General features: G+C 36.7%; 1 protein-coding gene across 2 annotated transcripts in view; it reads left to right on the forward strand.

Moving 5' to 3' along the window:
- The window catches only part of Rspo2 (R-spondin 2), a 133,119-nt gene that overhangs the window by 51,116 nt on the left and 62,487 nt on the right, over positions 1 to 19,516 (forward strand). For both annotated transcript variants that reach the window (XM_042673181.1, XM_042673182.1), the window contains exon 2: positions 18,863 to 19,051. In XM_042673181.1, the coding sequence (XP_042529115.1) occupies positions 18,863 to 19,051 (189 nt within the window). The remainder of the gene's footprint in view (positions 1 to 18,862; positions 19,052 to 19,516) is intronic.

Genomic DNA, 19,516 nt, shown 5'->3' on the forward strand with positions numbered 1-19,516 from the left:
TCCACAAATTACACCAACATCAGATACAGTGAAAACATGGGTTATACCATGGGGGAGGGACATACAAAGCAACAAAGAAATCATCTTATAAATATGTTAGAAACAATATTAAGAAAGAAAAGCCATTTGAATCCTTATCTTGGGGTTCATTTCGCCTAACATCAACTTTTCTGACCATTTCTGCTTATCTTAGACATATACTAGTTAGTGCAAATAAGGGAAACCACGGGACCTATGTTTTTTTGGGCTGGCTTACTTCACTTAATATAATTTTTTTCCAAGTCTTTCCATTTCCTAACAAATGGGGCAATGCCATTCTTTCTGATGGAGGCATAGAATTCCATTGTGTATATATACCACATTTTCTTGCCCTATTCATCTTGAGACACACCTCCAGCCCTAAAATATTTTGACAGGATAGTTATATGCCTTTTATATCCAGAAGGAGTGTGATTTCTATTAAAATTAGTATGAATGCATTGCAAAGCGTTTATGAAGCACTAAATATGATTAAGAAAAAAATCCAATTCATTCTATGGACTTGTAGTAACCACTGTTAACTTTTTAGAATCTGATAGCAAGATGCTATTACGTGCTGTTGAAAGATACTATTAAAAAATATAATTTGCTGGGTGCCAGTGGCTCAAGCCTGTAATCTTAGCTATTCAGAAGGCTGAGATCTGAGGATCACAGTTTGAAGCCAGTCCAGGAAGAAAAGTCCATGAGACTCTTATGTCCAATTAACTACCAGAAAAACAAAAGCAGAGCTGTGGCTCAAAGTGGTAGAACACGAATCTTGGATGAAAAAGCTCAGGGGCAGAGCCTAGGCTCTGAGTTCAAGCCCCATGACGTACAAAAATAAATGTGTGTGTGTGTGTGTATGAATATATATATATATATATAGTTGATTGTGGGGCTTGAACTCTGGGCCTGAGCACTGTCCCTCAGCTCTTCAGCTCAAGGCTAGCACTCTAGTATTTGACCCACAGTGCCACTTCCGGTTTTCTGGTGGTTAATTGAAGATAAGAGTCTCATGGACTTTCCTGCCTAGGCTGGCTTTGAACTGCAATCCTCAGATCTCAGCCTCCTGTGTAGCTAGGATTACAGTTGTGAGCCACTGGTGCCTGACTAAATCAATTATTTTGATTATTAATGGTTTGGTGTTGTACAGAGCCATTTCATAAGTCAGTTAAAGACTACATTTTTTGCTTTTTTCTTTTTTTGCTAATCCTGGGCTTGAACTCAGGGCGTGGGCACTGTCCCTGAACTTCTTTTGCTCAAAGCTAGAGCTCTACCACTTGAGCCACAGTGCCACTTCCAGCTTTTTCTGTGTATGTGGTACTGAGAAATTGTACCCAGGGCTTCATGCATGCTAGCCAAGCACTCTATGACTAAGCCACATTCCCAGCCACACATTTCTGTTTTTGAACAAATGTCACTCGTTCCTTTACTTTCCCCCAGCTCCCTCCTCCCATGAAAGGTAATTTTTTTCTGAAAGCCTTATGAATATTTTTTTAAAAATTTTAGCTTATTGTAAAAATGCTGTACAGAGGGGTTACAGTTACATGAGTAAGACAATGAGTAAGACAATGTTCCCCCTTCCCTTGTTCTCCCACTCTTCCTCCCTCCCCCACCTCCCTCACTCCTCCCTCCCATCCAAAGTTGTAAAGTTCATTTCCAATATACTGACTTGAGAGTATCCTTGTTGCAATGGGTCCTGTCCTTGTTTCAGCGTTTTGTTATTCCCCTTCCCCTCCCCGAATTAGACAAATGTATATACAAGATGCAGGGTACAAAAATCAAGTACGGTGACAACAGGGGGAAGAACAAAGGAAACAAAAAAATCACATAGTATATTAAAAACAATAACACCAAAGGAAAACCTCTTGTGTCCGTATCTTGGGGTTCATTTCACTTAGCATCATCTTAAACGGCCATATGAACATAGCTTTTGAACTTTTCTGCTTATCCAATAATTTTTCCTAGACCTATACTAATTATTGCAAATAAGGGAAACCATGGGACCTATGTTTCTTTAGGCCTGGCTTACTTTACTTAATATGATTTTTTCCAAGTCTTTCCATTTCCTAACAAATGGGGCAGTGTCATTCTTTCTGATGGAGGCATAGAATTCCATTGTGTATATGTACTACTTTTCATGAAAGGTAATTTTTAAGACACCTGCTTAGTGTATAACCAAGTCACTTTGTTTTCCAAACTTGCATTTAGTTTCTATCTTGAGGTCCTTATTCTTCTTGATAAAAAGTTAATTCTGATTAATGCGTATACTCTAAGTGTTTTCTCATTTTCGTTCTAGAATGAGCTCTGTCCTTCTCTTCTCCCCTCTACTCCTGGCCTTCTCACCAAGGATTGCAGCAGGATTGTGTGGGGGGTGGGGGGGGAGGGGAGGGGGAACGCTGGGGAGGTCCAATTCCCATGGATGGCCATGGGCTCTCATCACAGGTCTTTGTCCTGCTATGTCACATGTTTGTGAGGGCTCTAGTCATCTGTCCAGCATCTCTTCCTTTATGTTCTGTGTGGCCATCGCCACCCAGTGCACTCTCTTAGCCACTCCTGAGTTCTGCTGAGGGTGTGAGATGTTTTTTGGGCAGCCCTCTATGTTGCTTCAGGCTTGAGTTGCCCACATAAATGTCTAGGGTGGAGGAGCACAGCTGGATGCTCCTGCATCTTAGGTTTCAATTCTTTTCTGGTCCCAGGTTGTTCAGTGTATATAGCGGGATGTAAATGATCTTTAGTGCTATCATTCTCCTAAGGGGAAGCTATGTGCGCCTTTATAGAGACCTATGCAACCTAAGCTCAGCATTCTCTTCCTCCCTCCTCCAATTCATTATGTCTTTATTCTACCCAGGCTCTTATAGATTAATAGCTTTCCATGCTTATCTATGATCAAGTTTTTTCTTCTTCTCTGAATTGTGTTTCTGGATTTTGATATTTGGAATTAAATGTTTTAATCATACAATAAAGTTAAGTGAAAGAAGAGATTTTTGTTTCATTCAAGAGTTTAAATATTGGGCTGGGAAGGTGGCTCAGTGGTAGAGCGCTTGCCTTGCATGCATGAGGCCCTGGGTTTGATTCCTCAGCACCACATAAGCAAACAGAAAAAAAGCTGGAAGTGGGGCTGTGGCTCAAGTGGTAGAGTGCTAGCCTTGAGCTGAAGAGCTGAGGGACAGCGCCGAGGCCCAGAGTTCAGGCCCCACGACTGGACCCCCCCCCCCCAAAAAAAAAAAGAGTTTAAATATCTTGTTTGGAAACTCAAAATTTGAATACTTACTTTGTTTGGGAAGTCTTTTTCGGGGGGGTCAGTGAATTCTACTTGTATATTAGAGTGAAGAAAAGATTAAGGGTTAAAATGAATTAAAAATCCCCTCAGTTAATACTACAAAATATATCCAATTATACATGATGTGTGTAATTTTAAAAATAAAGTAGGTAATACTGCCTGATTTTATAGCCTGATATTTCCATTTTATATAGAAAAAACCTTCTATGTGTATTAGCACAGCTTTGTATATATTGGGTCTTTGTAGCCAATATTTAATAACTTCATTAGACATCAAATGCTTTGATGTGTAGGTAGTTTACTACCTTTTGGTTACTAAGAATGCTGTGATGTATGTGGTACATATTTGTACATTTGTCCAATTAATTCTTTAGAGATATTCCTAGAAGTGACATTACTGAGTCAAAGGAAACATTTAATACTGTCAAATTATATTTTAGATGTTTATCAGTTTACATTACCAGGAGCAATCTCGGCGTTACCTACTTTTAAGTGGATTCTCTTTTCCCACACAGATTACTATGTTGCCCAGGCTGGCTTCCAATTTGAGGTTCTCCTGCCTCAGCTTCTAAAGCCAATATTTAAAAACAATCATTAGTATTTTAAACCTTAATATAGGCTGATGGTAACTCCAGTACTAACAAAATATATACTTTTAAAAGACATTATTTAAAGAATAATTTAGCCCTCTAACATCACCTTTATAATAACAACAAGAAAAAGGAAAACAAAAAAGATAAAAAGAATAATTCAGGGTTTAAAATAATTTTGGCCCTAAAGTACACAGACCAGTTCTCTCCATTTCTTATTTTAATTTGCATTCTTTCACTAGTGAAGATGAGTATGTTTTCATACATTTTGATGTCTTTGATTGATGTCGACATTTTCCAAGAGCTGACATAAGTTTTTACTTTTCTAGCAGTATATTTGTTTATATTGGTTTGCAAATATTCTTTATACAAAAACTCATCTTTGACTGGGCTCAAGCCTGTAATCCTAACTATTCACATGCCCAGATCTGAGGAACCCTGCTCGAAGCTAGCTCAGGTAGAAAATCCATGAGAATGGATTAATTAACCACTAATTAACCACTAGAAAACTGGAAGTGGAGCTTTGGCCCGTTGATAAGAGTGCTAGCCTTGAGCATAAAAGCTCAAGGATAGTACCCAGGCTCTGAGTTCAAGCTCTAAGACCTGAGTTTAAACCCCAGGAGCCACACAAAAATAAAAACTCACTTCTGTTGTATGTTGCAATACATCATTTCCAGCTTGTTTCTTAGATAATTGTATACGTTGCCACAAAGAAATTTGTTGTGTTAGTTAAATTTACTTTAAAAATGGATATATAGTTTTTTGCTACATATGTAGATTCATAAATCCTCCATATAAAGCAAGTTTTTGTTGATTTCAAGACTTGGAAATATAAATTCTAAAATTGATGTAGTTAAATTTACTTTTCTTTTGTACCTTGTTATACAGCCTTTCAAGGAAATTCCTTCCAGTTGCTCTATGAACATAGAATAACTTTAAGTATTGTAGAGAATATCTTTGTATGACACAGTTATGAAACTAGGGTACCTTTTACATGTGTTTATAATTGTGTTCTATGCCAACTCAATTTTGGCTTTCATTAACATTAGTTATATAATACCATCTCTCTTTTCTATGCCAACTCGACTAAGCTACCATTTGAAAACCATCATGTGATGATTAACAGTTCATGGTGAGAAAGTTCACAGTGGTGTCTAGGATGACTCAAGCCTCCCAGTGATTACTCAGTTGGATGAAAGGTTGTCCATGACATCACAAACTCTGTTCTAGTCTCTTTGGTGGAGGGTGATACTCAGAGGCCAGGCAGGCTATGCAGTCATCAGTTCTGTACGTGAGGACAGTCATAGCTACATAGCAGACACTCACTCTGCATTAAGTAGGAAGACTTCAGTATGGGATAGCTGCTACTTAGCTCTGGGGTATGCCTATTAAGTAGGAATATGATATGTCTTTTGGTTGTTTCAGAAAGAGCAAGAAATCCATATTTTCTGTTAAAAATATTTCTAGAGGGAAACATGTTACAGGTAAAAGAAAACCAGAACTGTATAGTGCAGATCCATAAGGAGTACTTTTATGCAGTTTTCCAGAAAGCATTTAATTCCCTCTTTGGTCATTCTCTGCAGAGGTGTGCATGCATGCATACTTAGTGACTTCCTCTTAGATTGGTTTCTTCTCAAGCTCTTTACTATTTGTCTCATTTACTTTTTCTTTCTCCACCCTCCCACCCCTGGTTGAGTACACTTTTTTCTGGTATAACACAATGTTCTCATAGTTTTGTGGATAAAAGTAACAAGAATAGGGAGAATACAGTCATAATGTTCAATGTACATATGTAAAAATGGAACCAGGTAACTTGAGAAGATGAATTGGGCTGGGATAGAAGCTGGGGGTGGGCAGGGGATGCTGGGAGGGATGATATGGATCTAAGTGCATTTTATTCAAAAATTGACATGGTATATTGAAACCCATTATATAGCTACTTAATTATCCACAACAACAATAATATCAAGAATTAAAAAGATGTCTCAAAGCAAATAAAATCCATGGAAACATCATACCAACAAATTTTCCTTGTATCTACCAACTCCATGTGTTTTTAATAGTTATCTGAAAAGTATGAAAGATAAATGGTCAATAAAACATGCCCAAAGACTTACTGAATATATTGAACTTCTGATTTTGCATGTTTCAATTTTGTGAATGCATCTATTTGTACTTTTTTTTTTTTCTATCAGCTTTGGGGCTTGAACTCAGGGCCTGGGTGCTGTCCCTGAGCTCTTTTGCTTACAACTAGCACTGTACCACTTTAAGCCACAGCACCACTTCTGGCTTTTAACTGGAGATGAGAATCTTATGGGGACTTTTCTGCCCAGGCTGGCTTTGAACTTTGATTCTCAGATCTCAGTCTTGAGTAGCTAGGATTATAGGAGTGAGCCACTGGCATCCGGCTACATGTACCTTTGTGTGTAGGTTCTACTCTACCTAGGAATCTTGGGCCCAATGACAAACTTATTTGCTTTTCAAGATCTGATTTGTATCACTTCCTACATCTTATTTCTTCCAGATAAAGTAGACTTCTTTTGACACTGTCATTTCATAGTATTTGCATACTTAGACACTACAAAACCAAAACAATTTGAGAGGCTGCCACTGAACAAGTTTAGCATGACTTAAGTATTAAATAAGGACAATTTATTAGTCATTGAATAACATCCACAAGTGGGAAAAACATCCTCTCCTAGGAAAACCAAGCTGTTAATTACAAGAGGAGGAGGGAAAGTGCTTTTCAACACTAGAATGCCTAATAGTAAATAAAGAAGGAAAGGTCAGAGGTCAATTATGACAACTATCGTAATATTCCACCAGTGCATGGAAACTTGACAAAGAAAAGAATATTTCTTGTAGCTCTTCATAAAGTTCTTATTAATTGCAAATAAACATCACCAGTAATACAAACAATTCATCATGTGTTGTAGGAGGACAGAGAAGGATCTAACGTCGCTTTGTACATTATTCCTCCCAGGCATAATCCACTCGGAGGGAGCATTTGATAAACTCAAATAAATGTATTGCAAATAAGTAAGCCTTAAAGGTGCAAAAGCTCATGAATCAACTGTTTAACATAAGTGATTTAAGGAGAGATGAAAGTACAATGTATTTTATAATCTGAATGAAATTCTAATCTAGGAAATCATATAAAGGATTGTAAAAGACCGTATTAGAACAATTGGGTAGGAGCAGTAGACTAGGAAATAGTGCATCAAACGTGTTTGATGCAAGTCAGTGCCTTTGTTTTTGGAAGAACACATCAAAAATCTTAGAGACAAAAAGAATTTAGAGACAAATGCATCTAGTGTCTGCATATTATGCGTAAATGGCTCAGAACTGATGTATGTAAATATCCTGTTATATAAACATACCTCAAATACACGTTTGCATGTGTGTGCATCTATTTTTTTCTATTATATATATCTGCTCACGTACACTGCTACTTCTTGAGAATACTGTCAACTGAATACTATCAATGGTTTTCCACGAATGTATATGTAGGTTATTTTTGGCATGCAGGGACTGGCGGGAGTAGAGAAGAATCCTGGTCACCAAGCAGTGGCAAATTCCTCCCTAAATCTGTTCAGCCCACACTTCCCACTTCAGCACATCTTTAAAGTTTAGTTTAGTTTTGATCATTTCAGTGTTGTTCTGAGGCTTTCTAATTACATAAGTATGCTTTCTATGCTACTTCAAAGGCTCTTTAGCCAGAGTAGGATCTGTCTTCAAAGACAGTGAGGAGAGTGACCCATTTGCAGGAAATTGCATGGTTTGAGGGATGATTTTTTTGTTTGCTTTGAACTTGTCAAGTAGAGATCCCTATTTAAAAAGTGTGGGCCTTTTGCTGTATATTCAAACTGAAGAAATTTGTAACTCAGTCTCCTCTCCCAGCTTACCCCTAGTCCTTATCTTCTTTTTGGTATATGAATAGTTTTATCTTGGAGTGTTTTTGTGAGAAACATCTTAAGTGTGTTGGTTTATAGAACTTAAACAGCTCTAAGTTTTTTCAGGAAAGAATTGGCATAGTACCAAAGAAACTTAAAAGAAACTTTATTTTCTCTTAAAGAAAACTAGAAAAAAAGGGAAACCTACTTTGGAAAAAAAATCATAAAATTGAAATCATGATTGAATGCATTTTCTCTAGGTGTTATCTATACATTGTTTAGCGGGCAGATATAAAGCACAACTTTTAAAGTCAAAGGTGAGGGCTAGGATTCAAGCCATATGACCTTGGAAAGGTTTTGTTATTAAACTGATTTTTCATTCATCCTTAGATGAGGCTATGCGTAATAGTCGTTACTCTCAATGAGAATGAAAACCTGTGTTCTCTTCCATCATGGATATGTTCTATTCTCACTTTCCTTTTGTTCATTTGTTCCTTGTTCTGAATAGACAGAATCTCCTTAGAATAGTTTCATCAACCTTGAAATCTCCTTAAGTTAGTAATTGCTGGGATATTAGCAAATCAACAAATCAAAGCACGTCACAGTGAATTGTTTATAAATGTTAAATGCAGACCATGGGCTTAATAAAATCAAGAACAAAATCTCCTGTAAGTCTGAACATGTAGTAATAAATCAGCCTGATGTTATTGTATCTTATTTTTGCCAACAGCGACCTTCCTTGAAGACAATATAACTTTCACTTTTTTGTATCCAAGTGTGTTCTTGTGACTATTGCATAATAATGCTTGTCAGCCTTAAGTGTTTGTTAGTGTGTTTTTCATTAAAGCGAGTTAAAAATTTCATTACCTTCCTTCAACAAACTTTTCTTTAGAACATTGAAGCCTCACAAGTGTGTTCACTGTTAATTCTGAATCACAGTGGTAAGCCCATGGAAGTTTCCACATCGACAACAAATAATCTAGTTAGTTATGACACTGATTCTTCCTGTGGCCTGTGTTTATGACACCAAATAAGCTGTCCAGTTTGTTTTCCAGTTGTTGTTTTAAAAATTAGCTGGTGTCATTGGCCCATGCTGGCAGTCCTAGCTACTCTGGAGGTTGAGACCTGAGCATCATAGTTCAAAGCTAGCCTGGGCAGGCAAGTTTGTGAAAATCTTATCTCTAATTAACTACACAAAAGCCTGAAGTGGAGCTGTAGCTTGAGTGGTAGAGCATGAGCCTTGAGTGAAAAAGCTAAGGGACAACATTCAGGCTCTGAGTTCAAGCCCTAGTACTTGCATAGATACCCACCCACCCACAAAGACACAGGCATAGACACAGACATAGATAGAGAGACACCAATACACACACGACAGTTTGTACAAGGAGTTAGCAAGTAGTTTGTGTTCTAGGAAACAGGTGACATATGAGATAGTTGTATGATTTATATATGATGAGAAAATACATGCCTTGTTCCCTTTTTTTTGAGTCCATGAGTACCTCAAAATTGCTCAGTTTCTTTGCTCAGCCTCTGCTCTACTACTTGAGCCATGCTTGCAGACCAGCTCTTTGTTGGTTATTTTGGAGATAGAGTTCAATGGACTTTGCTGCCTGGGCTGGCTTTGACCCAAGATTCTCTAGATCTCAGCTTCCTGAGTAGCTAGTATTACAGGAAAAAACTACTGGGCACATAGCACTTTCCTCTCTTTTACAATAATAACAATAACAACAACAACAATAATAATAATAGGAGGGCAAATTTTTATCCCCTGCAGGCAATGGTATAAGTCAGACACTGCAGTGCACATGTTATGGTACTTAGGAAGTATGCAAAATTGTTTTGAAATAGTGTTACTATAAGAAGCATATATGTATTTTATGGAATAAAAATCTGGATCTGTTTGTGAGCAGTTTGTTTTTCCTATTTAAATAATTGGATTATCTCCTTATATAAACATGGAACCACTTGAGAGGTGGTTTTAATCTTCAAAAACATATATATTTAGATATCCTGTTACAGTTACCATTAGCATCAACAGTCTGTCAGCATTTCTACCCGTCATTTAAGTATGTTGGGAAAGCTTAAGCCAAGTTCAAGCATGAGTAATCTGTTCTACACAGCAGTTTCTAGCCATGGTTTATGGGGATCACACACATTCTAATTTGCAGCTTTCTATTCTTCTGGTATTGGAACCACTTCCTGAAGTAAGGCCATTTCTTTCATGGATTCGGCGATGGGCTTACTTATAGAACATAGGATTTGTGTGTGTGTGTGTGTGTGTGTGTGTGTGTGTGTGTGTGTGTGTGTGTGTGTGTGAGATAAATATCTTTGGAAAAATAAACAATACTAGACCATCCTATTTTTCTTTCTAACTTTATCAATAATGTGATTGGAATAATGATGCTGGTGGCATGTTTTGTTTGCTTTTTTATTTTATTTTATTTTCTAATATTGAGATTTGAACTCAGTTCCTATGCTAGGCTAACCTTGTTAGGCTATTCTATCCCTTGACCAAACTGCCAAGCCCTTTTTTTTTTTTTTTGTCCTGGGCTTGAATTCAGGACCCTTAGCTCTTCAGCTCAAGGCTAGTGCTCTACCTCTTGAGCCACAGTGCCACTTCTGCTTTTCTGAGTGGCTTATTAGAATCTCATGGACTTTCCTGCCCAGGCTGGCTTTAACTGCAATCCTCATATCTCAGTCTCCTGAGTAGCTAGGATTACAGTTGTAAGCCACCAGAGACAGGCTCCATTGTTTTTTAAATGTGATAATACCAGGTTTTGAACTTAGGACTTCATACTCTCAATTGGCACCTAGGAGGTGCTTTACCACCTGGGCCATACTTCTACTCTGGCATTTTGTTGGTTAAATGAAAATTTAGTCTCAGATTTTCTGCTGGTTTTGAGCTATACTCCTCTAGGTCTTAGCCTCCTGAGTATTTAATAGTTTAGTTTCTTGATGAATGTGTTTTGATCTTTATATATTTTCTTCATTACCTGTTGGACTTAACATCCAGTTCCAAGAAATGATGTAAGGTTTTTTATGTCAGAGAGTTTGTAAATGGGGAAAGAAGAATAAGACTTATTAAGGCTTTGCTCCCCAAAGTGGCTGTTAATTACCAGAAATACTTTGTCATTTGGAGAATGATTTATGTTGAATTGAAGGCTCATGATTTTAATTTTATATCAGGATGTATACTCTTGTGTATTTTTTTGTTGGTCGTGGGGCTTGAACTCTGGTCCTGGGCACTATCGCTCAGCTCTTCAGTTCAAGGCTAGCTTTAATGACTCTCAGTTGGTCAATGTACAAAACTTGTCTGTCCAGGTGTTAATTTTAGATCTGTGAGCTTGCTCTGAGAAGCTGAGCTATAAGGACCAAGGCATGTTGGGTGCAGATAAAATGCTCAAAGTGCTTTGTGCTGCTAGTGATTCAGCAGCCTCATTGGCATTTGTATGTATCACATTCCCATGTGTGCAACCCATGTTGGATTCAGTTGTGGGTGAGCTAGGTAGAAGTGACACTACTTTGTGTTGAGGTGAAAGATCACTAGCCAAAATTATTTTTGCTCTGACAATTGCATATGTGACATGTCTTTTGACATAACCTTTCAATCTCCTCTAGTATGGCAGATTTTCTTGAGGGTCAATGCTGTGTGTCACTTGTTTGAGTAGAAAGAGATGGGTTTATTGAGCTCTAGACAGGTTTCTTGTGCTTACAAAGCCACGAGCAAATTTACTGTAGCATATCCTGATTTATTGTCTTTGTTCCTGAACTTGCAGTTATTGAGTGCTCTGAGCTTTACTATTAGTTAAGCCATATGCAAGCATTGGTGACACAATTCTTGTCGAGAATTTTTGCTTCCCCTGGGCTGAATGAAAACATCTTGTGAAGTGGACCACACTAAAGCTTACTTAATCATGGTGCAAGGGTATTTTTGAGATGCCAATCTATGTATGAGGTTTATGTCAAATAGCACTGGAAAGTCATTAGAAGCTTAAAATGGTAATATTCATGTGTTTAAACAGATTTGTACTTCTTTCTCTCTTCATATTTTAACATCGATTTTTGCTTAACTTTGAATTTTTGGGCAGTGAAAAGGATCTGATTTATAGCTTTCAGCTCTGAAATAATTAAGAATATATTCACTTCTAAATAGAAGAGGAAGGGAAAAGGAAAGGGGGCAGTAGGAGGGGAGATGAGAGGGAAGTTGGGAGTGATTATATTCAAAGAACTTTATATATACCTATGAAAATATCGTGACCTATTGCTTGGTATAATTTATATGTGCCAATAAGAGTAAAAGGAATAATTATTTCTAGAATTGCTTCTGATATTTTGAGGGGCATATACATTTTTAGTAATAATATTTTCCCAAGAACTACTTCTACTGTTAAGAATTTATCCAGTTTGTTATTCCAGACATAATTCAGACAGATAAAATGGCATCATTTATGAAATAATAACATTTCTTTTTTTTTTTGGGTCCGGTCATGGGCCCTGATCTCTGGGCCTGGGCGCTGTCCCTCAGCTCTTCAGCTCAAGGCTAGTGCGCTACCACTTGAGCCATAGCACCACTTCTGGGTTTTTTTTTTTTTCTGCTTATGTGGTGTTGAGGAAATGAACCCAGGGCCTCATGCATGCAAGGCAAGCGCTCTACCACTGAGCCACCTTCCCAGCCCAAATAATAACATTTCTAAGTAACAATTAGTATGAATTTCTGAAAGCTACTACTTATTTGGTAAGTTAAATCTTTGTAAATGTTACATGTAAAATTTTTGTTTGATTGCTTTGTTAATGAATTTATGAAAAATAAAATGATATTGAGAATTTATAGTCTAATTCTAGAAGTTCTAAAACTGGACAATTTTGGGCACATATTTCACCTTGATGATGATCCTCAGATTATTTTTCTAAGTGTTAATAAAGACCCTTTAAAACTTTAATGGACACTTAGAAATTTATCTCTATGTTATATTGACATTTAAAAATTTGAAATTTATTTTCCCATCTAGTTTTTGGTGATTACAATGATGAACATCTAGTGTTAAAATTTATCTTCACATGAATAATTAGATTACATGTTATATAATGATATTCTGTGTAAATATTTATAGTTGCATGTAAAAAAGTCTTTTAAGCGAGGTGTTTCAATTTTGGTTCAATCTTGTGTGGTTCACTAATTCATGACATTGACTAATGGAGTTTTTACATGTTTATGAGATTTTTTAAAAAATACGAGTGTTGTGCTAAGCTATAGGAGGAGGATATGGGCCTAACTTAATTTGTATGGAATCCCAGACCAAGGTCCCTGTTGTCAGTGCCATGTATAACTATTTATTTTGATTTGTCTTGAACTTTGGGTTAGGCAATTTTTTTTTTTTTTAATCGGTTATTGGGCTTGAATTCTGGGCCTGGGCACTGTTCCTCAGCTCTTCAGCTCAAGAGGAGCACTCTGCTCCTTGAGCCACAGTGTCACTTCCAGTTTTCTGGTAGTTAACTGAGATAAGAGTCTCATGGACTTTCCTGCCCACCCTGGCTTTGAACCTTGATCCTCAGATCTTAGCCTTCTGAGTAAGTAGGATTACAGGCATGAACCACTGGCGCCCAGCCTAAAGTAGCACTTTTAAAAGTTAATCTATGAAGTTAATTCTAAAGGTTTACTTTAAATGTCTGTTGCATCCATAACATTATTTAGCCAGCAAATATGGAGTGATGTTAAGGTGCCAACAGTCCATTGTTCAATCCTGTTATTTTCAGAATCCGAAATCTGTGCCTTTGTCAGGAATGGATGCTTTCACCTAGGAGGAATTCAGATTACTTCTTGCTTGGCGAGGGCTAACTCTAGAAATAGGGCATCACTTTTAGAAAGTGTCAGAAGTGTATTGGAAACAGATGGGCATTCGACAACCATATAAAATGCTCTGTGTGAGATAAAATGTGAATAACTAGGTTGATTTGAAAAGGGATTAACTTAAAACATCAAAATTTACAAATGGGGCCAAATTTGGTTTTTAATTTAAGTACAACAGAAATAATAAGAATTTAAGAGCAATGAGTTTGAAGTATACCATTTCCCTCTTTTAATATAATTGTTGCTCAGAGTTGTCTCTGTCTCATACTTTTTCTTGTTTTCTAAATGTGTGAATTTCTTTTATTGTCAAAAGTGTGTGTGTGTGTGTGTGTGTGTGTGTGTGTGTGTGTGTTTTACTAGAATAGCTTTCACCCTTTTCAGGATATTTAAAGTTTTAGATGACTGATTTCATCTTTAGAATGTTGGGTGGGTCTAGATTGAGAAATGTGTTTTGGTTGGAAGAATGAGGCTCTGGATCTCAGCAGGCTTCCGGGTTGGGAAAGTTGAAGCTCACAGAGAGAGCAAATAAACATGGTCATCAAAGCTGGGAATTAAAATCTGTTTATTCACCTGCAGGCTTGAATGAAATCTCATAGCAAAAGGCAGAGCCATTCAACTTATTAAGATCTTGATTTTTTTTTTTTTTAAGTCTTGTTTAAAAGTCTACTTTGCCTGTGCTTAGACACAGAGATTGGTGAGGTTATCATATAACAGATGGAAAAGTCTTTTTTAATTACCAGTAAGCTACTGATGGATGTACAGACTGGGAAACAATAAGGGTAGTTGCAGGCCAATTAAACTGAAAGTCTATTTGTGGTATAGAGTAAGAGGCAAAAAAATCACTTACGCTCTTGTCTTCAGTCTTAAAGTGTTATAAATGACTGAAGAAGACTGGAGGATGCAAAGAGGGTGCACTTAGTCTGGGTGTGGCTCACATCACTTTTGCTTTAAGAGAATTCCTCTTGTGTAGGGTTATAAAGATATTTAAGATATGGACTCTGGTAAGTGTTCCCTAAGTCATTTTCATTGTTTAAGTCTATCCAGGTTCAAGTAAATAGAGCTATTTCTTTTAATGGTTTTAAGAATACCTTTTAAAAAAATAAATGTAGGGCATGATCTGTTGACTTTGAAATGCTTGTGGTCAAGATGAAAGTTGGCTTCTGATACATAAAAACAAAACAACAGCAAAAGCCTTTAATTTGTGTTGATTCCCTTGGTTCTGTAATTCCCTTTCCTCTTTACTTCTTCCTATGGAGTGTGATTTATGGTGATAAAGAGCTCTTGGCTTAACCTTTGAACTAAAAGTATAGCTTCAACTTCAGTCTGTGATGACTGGGAGACAGAGAATCTTCTGTTCCAAACTACTCTGTATATGTGAACTTTTCAAATGCTCTTCTCACTTCAAAGCTAGGTTTGAGATTTTTGATAACCTTGATATAGCCTTTTTCCAAATCTGTAATTTACATTCAAGAGTAGAAGGTAGGCAGAAAACTCTTCAGACTTATTGAAGAGGACTCTGTAGTGTGGCTATTGCTTCAACTCCAGAGAGCAACCCTGCTCCCACCTTAGTCTCCTGGCGGCTCATATTTAAACGAGTATCTTTCACAAAGAGTCATGGCTTTCTTCTCCAAATACTATACTATGTGGTTTTTGTATTGTAGATGATGTTCCTAGATGACTCTGAAAATCAGAATTGGGTTTTCCATGGCCACCTTGTTTATGTCATCAGGGACTTTTAATAGTTTGCTTCCACTCTTCCCCAGTTTTCCTCACTCTAGCCCCTTCCATTTCTTCCCTGTCATACATGGAGAAGTTGAGCTATATCTCAATGTTTTTAAACTCAGGCAAGCCTTGCTCAGGGTATCAAGCACAATATCAAGATGAACTCTTTCCAGAAGGCAGCTGGAGGGGCAGGGGACTAGAAAGCTCCCTGTAAACTGCTTTACGAATCATAATCTTTTGGTCAGATTGAAGTGTAACAGAAATACTGTAGGGAGTATAAGAGCAGGAAGAGTGACTCAGCAATAGAAATCAAAGTGAAGAATACTGTTATTCTTTTGTGTGTGTGTGCGCCCATATTGGATCCTGAATTCAGGGTTTGGGTGCTGTCTAGCTTTTTTGCTCAAGGCTAGCACTCTACCTCTGGAGCCATAGCTTCAGTTCCAGCTTATATCAGTGGCTAATTGGAGTTAAAAGTCGTAGGAACTTTCCTGCCTGTAATGACTTTAAACCATGATTCTCAGATCTCAGCCTTCTGAGTAGCTAGGATTGTAGGCATGAAGACCCCCATAAGAAAGTATCTTTGATGGGTAGGGTAAATAGAGACTGCCAACAGTGGAGCCAACAATTCCAAGTAACATGGATCTTGATCTTTCTTATGAAAATATATTTATAACTCAACCTAAGCTGAATAAATTATGACAATATCCAACAGAATCGCATCTATAAAAAATTCACATATGATTTATGTAATGGCATACTATATGTAAATTTTACAAATTATTTATTATATATGTATTGAATTTAAATGAATGTATGTCTATATTTTGATTCTTTTTATACCTGAGTTAAATTACCAGTGTGAGTTTTGTCTTTTTCACCCAGAGACATTTGTGTCTTATCTTCCTGCTCATATCTTATACATTTATCACATCTCTTTGCAGCAATACTGGTCTAAGAATTGTAGACCTTATGCTGTTTCTGTAGGCAATGGCTTAAAGTTACTTTCAGTGAATTATACTGAATGTTTAATTTCTATATTGTTCTACCTTAATAAAGTAAAACTTAGAATGCTTTAGCTTTGGCTTCTCCTTCAAGTCTTCCAGTTATTATTTTCACAAACTCCAAATTAATACTTATTTTTTAAAACCCATATTTAAATTGCTCTTCAACATATTTTTCAATTGGTATAATCTCTACTGCTTTTTGAATTTTACCTTTATATAGATTTCATTTTGCTTTCCCTAATAAACAGTTTATTAGGGTGTTTTACTTTTGTGAAGTGTGTGTATGTGTGTGTGTGTGTGTGTATGTATGTGTATGTGTGTTTGTGTGTGTAAATAAATTTCTTCCCCTGATTTTTGGGTGGAAATATGTTTATTTGACCTTATTCCTAAGCTTATGGAATTATAGTTTGGCAATTTTTTTATATTACGTGGAGTATAGTATCCCATTATGTAATATTTATTGTTTCTACTAGAAATTTGGCATCAAATTTTTATTCTTCTATAAATAGTGTTACTCTTCTTTAATTTAAATTTAATCTTTAAGCTGTGTTTAGATACAGACTTACTTTACTAGCCTGGCTGGATCCAGTTTTCATCTAAGAACTTGTCTTTATTTAGTTCTGGAAACTAATCAGCAGGATCTCTTTGAATAGTATGTGTTACTCATTCTCTAGTAAAAATAAGTGTACATTGGCACTTGTTCATATTTTTATTGCCTGTTTCTTACCTTTTTATATTTTTTCCTGTAAGTCCTTACATCTCTTTGCTAGTTACTAACTTCCAGTCTATCATTCAACTTATCCACAGAAGGTTTTGGAGTTTTTTTTTTTTGAAGAATTTTTATTTTATTCTAACTTTCACATCACTGCTGTTAGTCCCATGTTTGGGGATATTTTCTTCTGGTTCGTTATGAATTTTGCTTTTTGCTGAGATGGATGACTTCCTCATGGAAATTTGCTTGTTTATATAATCTGTTTATTGGATGTTGATATATATTTTTCATGGATGTTTCATGGAAGTTTAAGGATTAAAGACAATTTTTTATAGCTTTATATATCTGTTTTTTGTTCCCCTTGGGTGTTTCCCTGGACCTGAATAATTTTTTTCTGTTAACTTCTTGACTTACAAATCCCATTTTGTAGTAACAATTTGAATGTAGACCTCACATCTGGATGTCTTGTGTGCTTGGGTTTCTATGTCTTATAGGTTATATTCTCCTTCTCCTTCTCCCTCTCCTGTCCCCACTCTCCCTCTTCCCTCTCCTGTTCCTCTTTTCTTCTCTTTCCTCTTCCTCCCTTCTCCTTTCTTCCCCTTCCATTCTCCTCCCCCTTCCCTTCCTTCCTCTCTCTTTCTTTTCCCTGCTTCCTTCCTCCTTCCCCCTCTTCTTCCCTTCTCATTTTCCTCCTCTCTTCTTCTTCCCTTTTCTTCCCTTTCCTTCCCCCCTCCCCTCCTATCCTCCCTATCTCATCTTTATATTTATTCTCATCCTTATTTCCTCAGTTGAGCATTGGATTTCTTTTGTCTGGGAAGTTGGAGTAAGGAATTCTAGTATTTTTTTGGACAAACTACTCTTTCAACTCATATCCATGTAAAGTGGGCTAAATGTCAGCTCCTTGTGTGCATATTTCTGGGTCTGGATTAAGGACCCTGCAATAAACACTGCCTTTGTTTGGTTTAATCCTTAATTTATTCAGTTTCAGTTTCTGGCCTCAACTGTACCTCCAAGTTTCCTCTAGTTGTGTATTAAGCTTATTATTTTTAAAAATTTTTGTCTTTTCTTTTTTGGTACTGGGGATCGAATCCAGAACATTGTACTTGCTAGGCAAGCACTTTGCCACTGAGCTACATCCCAGCCCTAAGCTTATTTTTAAAAAGGATTTTATTAGCATTTATTAATTGTACAGGATAGGTTTCATTGTGATTCACATATAGATATACAGTATAACCCCTTCCTGATTAAACTCACTCCTTTTTCATTCTCTCTTGCTGCCATCTTTTTTAGAGACAATCTCAACAGTGTGATATTCTAATTTTCATACAAGCCTATAAAGTCCTTTTATCACATTCACTGGCATTCACCATCTCTCCTGGTCCTCCTCCTCTTGTTGGTACCCATCATTCTCTGACATAACCTATGTTACTTTCCTGTGATCCATTTATAGTAGTGTATATTAATTATACAAAAGGGTTTCATCACGGTCATTCACACATGCATACATCATAATTTAGTCAGATTAACCTTACTGATTGCTCAGTGGCTCTTTGTTTTCTTATCTTTCCCCTCCATGGTTTAATGGCTTTCACTGAGTTTCCTTATGCTGCTGCTGCTTCTTTCTTTTTGTTTTCCCTCATTGGGGTGGGGGAGGGAGAGATGATAATTCTTGTATTTCTATAGAAATAGAGCATGGAGACAAGACACTTTTACCATGGTATATAGAGCAGAAGTCTGATCCTACTCATATTTAAACATGTTTCATTTTTGCTCTTTTGTTTTCCTTTTACAGCTAGCTATGTATCAAATCCTACTTGCAAGGGTTGTTTGTCTTGTTCAAAGGATAATGGGTGCAGCCGATGCCAGCAGAAATTGTTCTTCTTCCTTCGAAGAGAAGGGATGCGTCAGTATGGAGAGTGCCTGCATTCCTGCCCATCGGGGTACTATGGACACCGCGCCCCAGATATGAACAGATGTGCAAGTGAGCATTTGAGTTTTCTCCATCATGTTTTATGGCTTGATCTACTCAGGGGATGAGCTAAGTTGAAATTTTTCACTGAAAAATATAGTTTAATAGGCTATAGAAACAGTCTATATTCAAACTTAAAAATGTGATAGGATAACAACACTTTTATTTCATATTTGTATAGAAGTATACCATGTAGTCCCATAAGTTTCATTTATTTAGATTAAATATTTTCCTTATAAAATCTCAAACACATGCTGGCTAGATAGAACTTTGTAGTTTGTACTTATTGCTTACAGTGAGTAAGAACTTCCTAACAAGGCAAACCAAAGAACAACAACAAAAAAAAAAACTGACTAAAAGGTCACAAAGGAATTTAACTACTGGGAACCTTCTCTTTGGTTTGCTCTATTTATAACAGTTACCTGGGAACTATCTATTTAAACTTTACCTGCAACTAATATATACATGTTAGGTTTT

This window comes from Dipodomys spectabilis, unplaced genomic scaffold (genome assembly GCF_019054845.1).
Source record: "Dipodomys spectabilis isolate Male_0828 unplaced genomic scaffold, ASM1905484v1 ptg000783l, whole genome shotgun sequence".
Lineage (NCBI taxonomy): Eukaryota > Metazoa > Chordata > Mammalia > Rodentia > Heteromyidae > Dipodomys > Dipodomys spectabilis.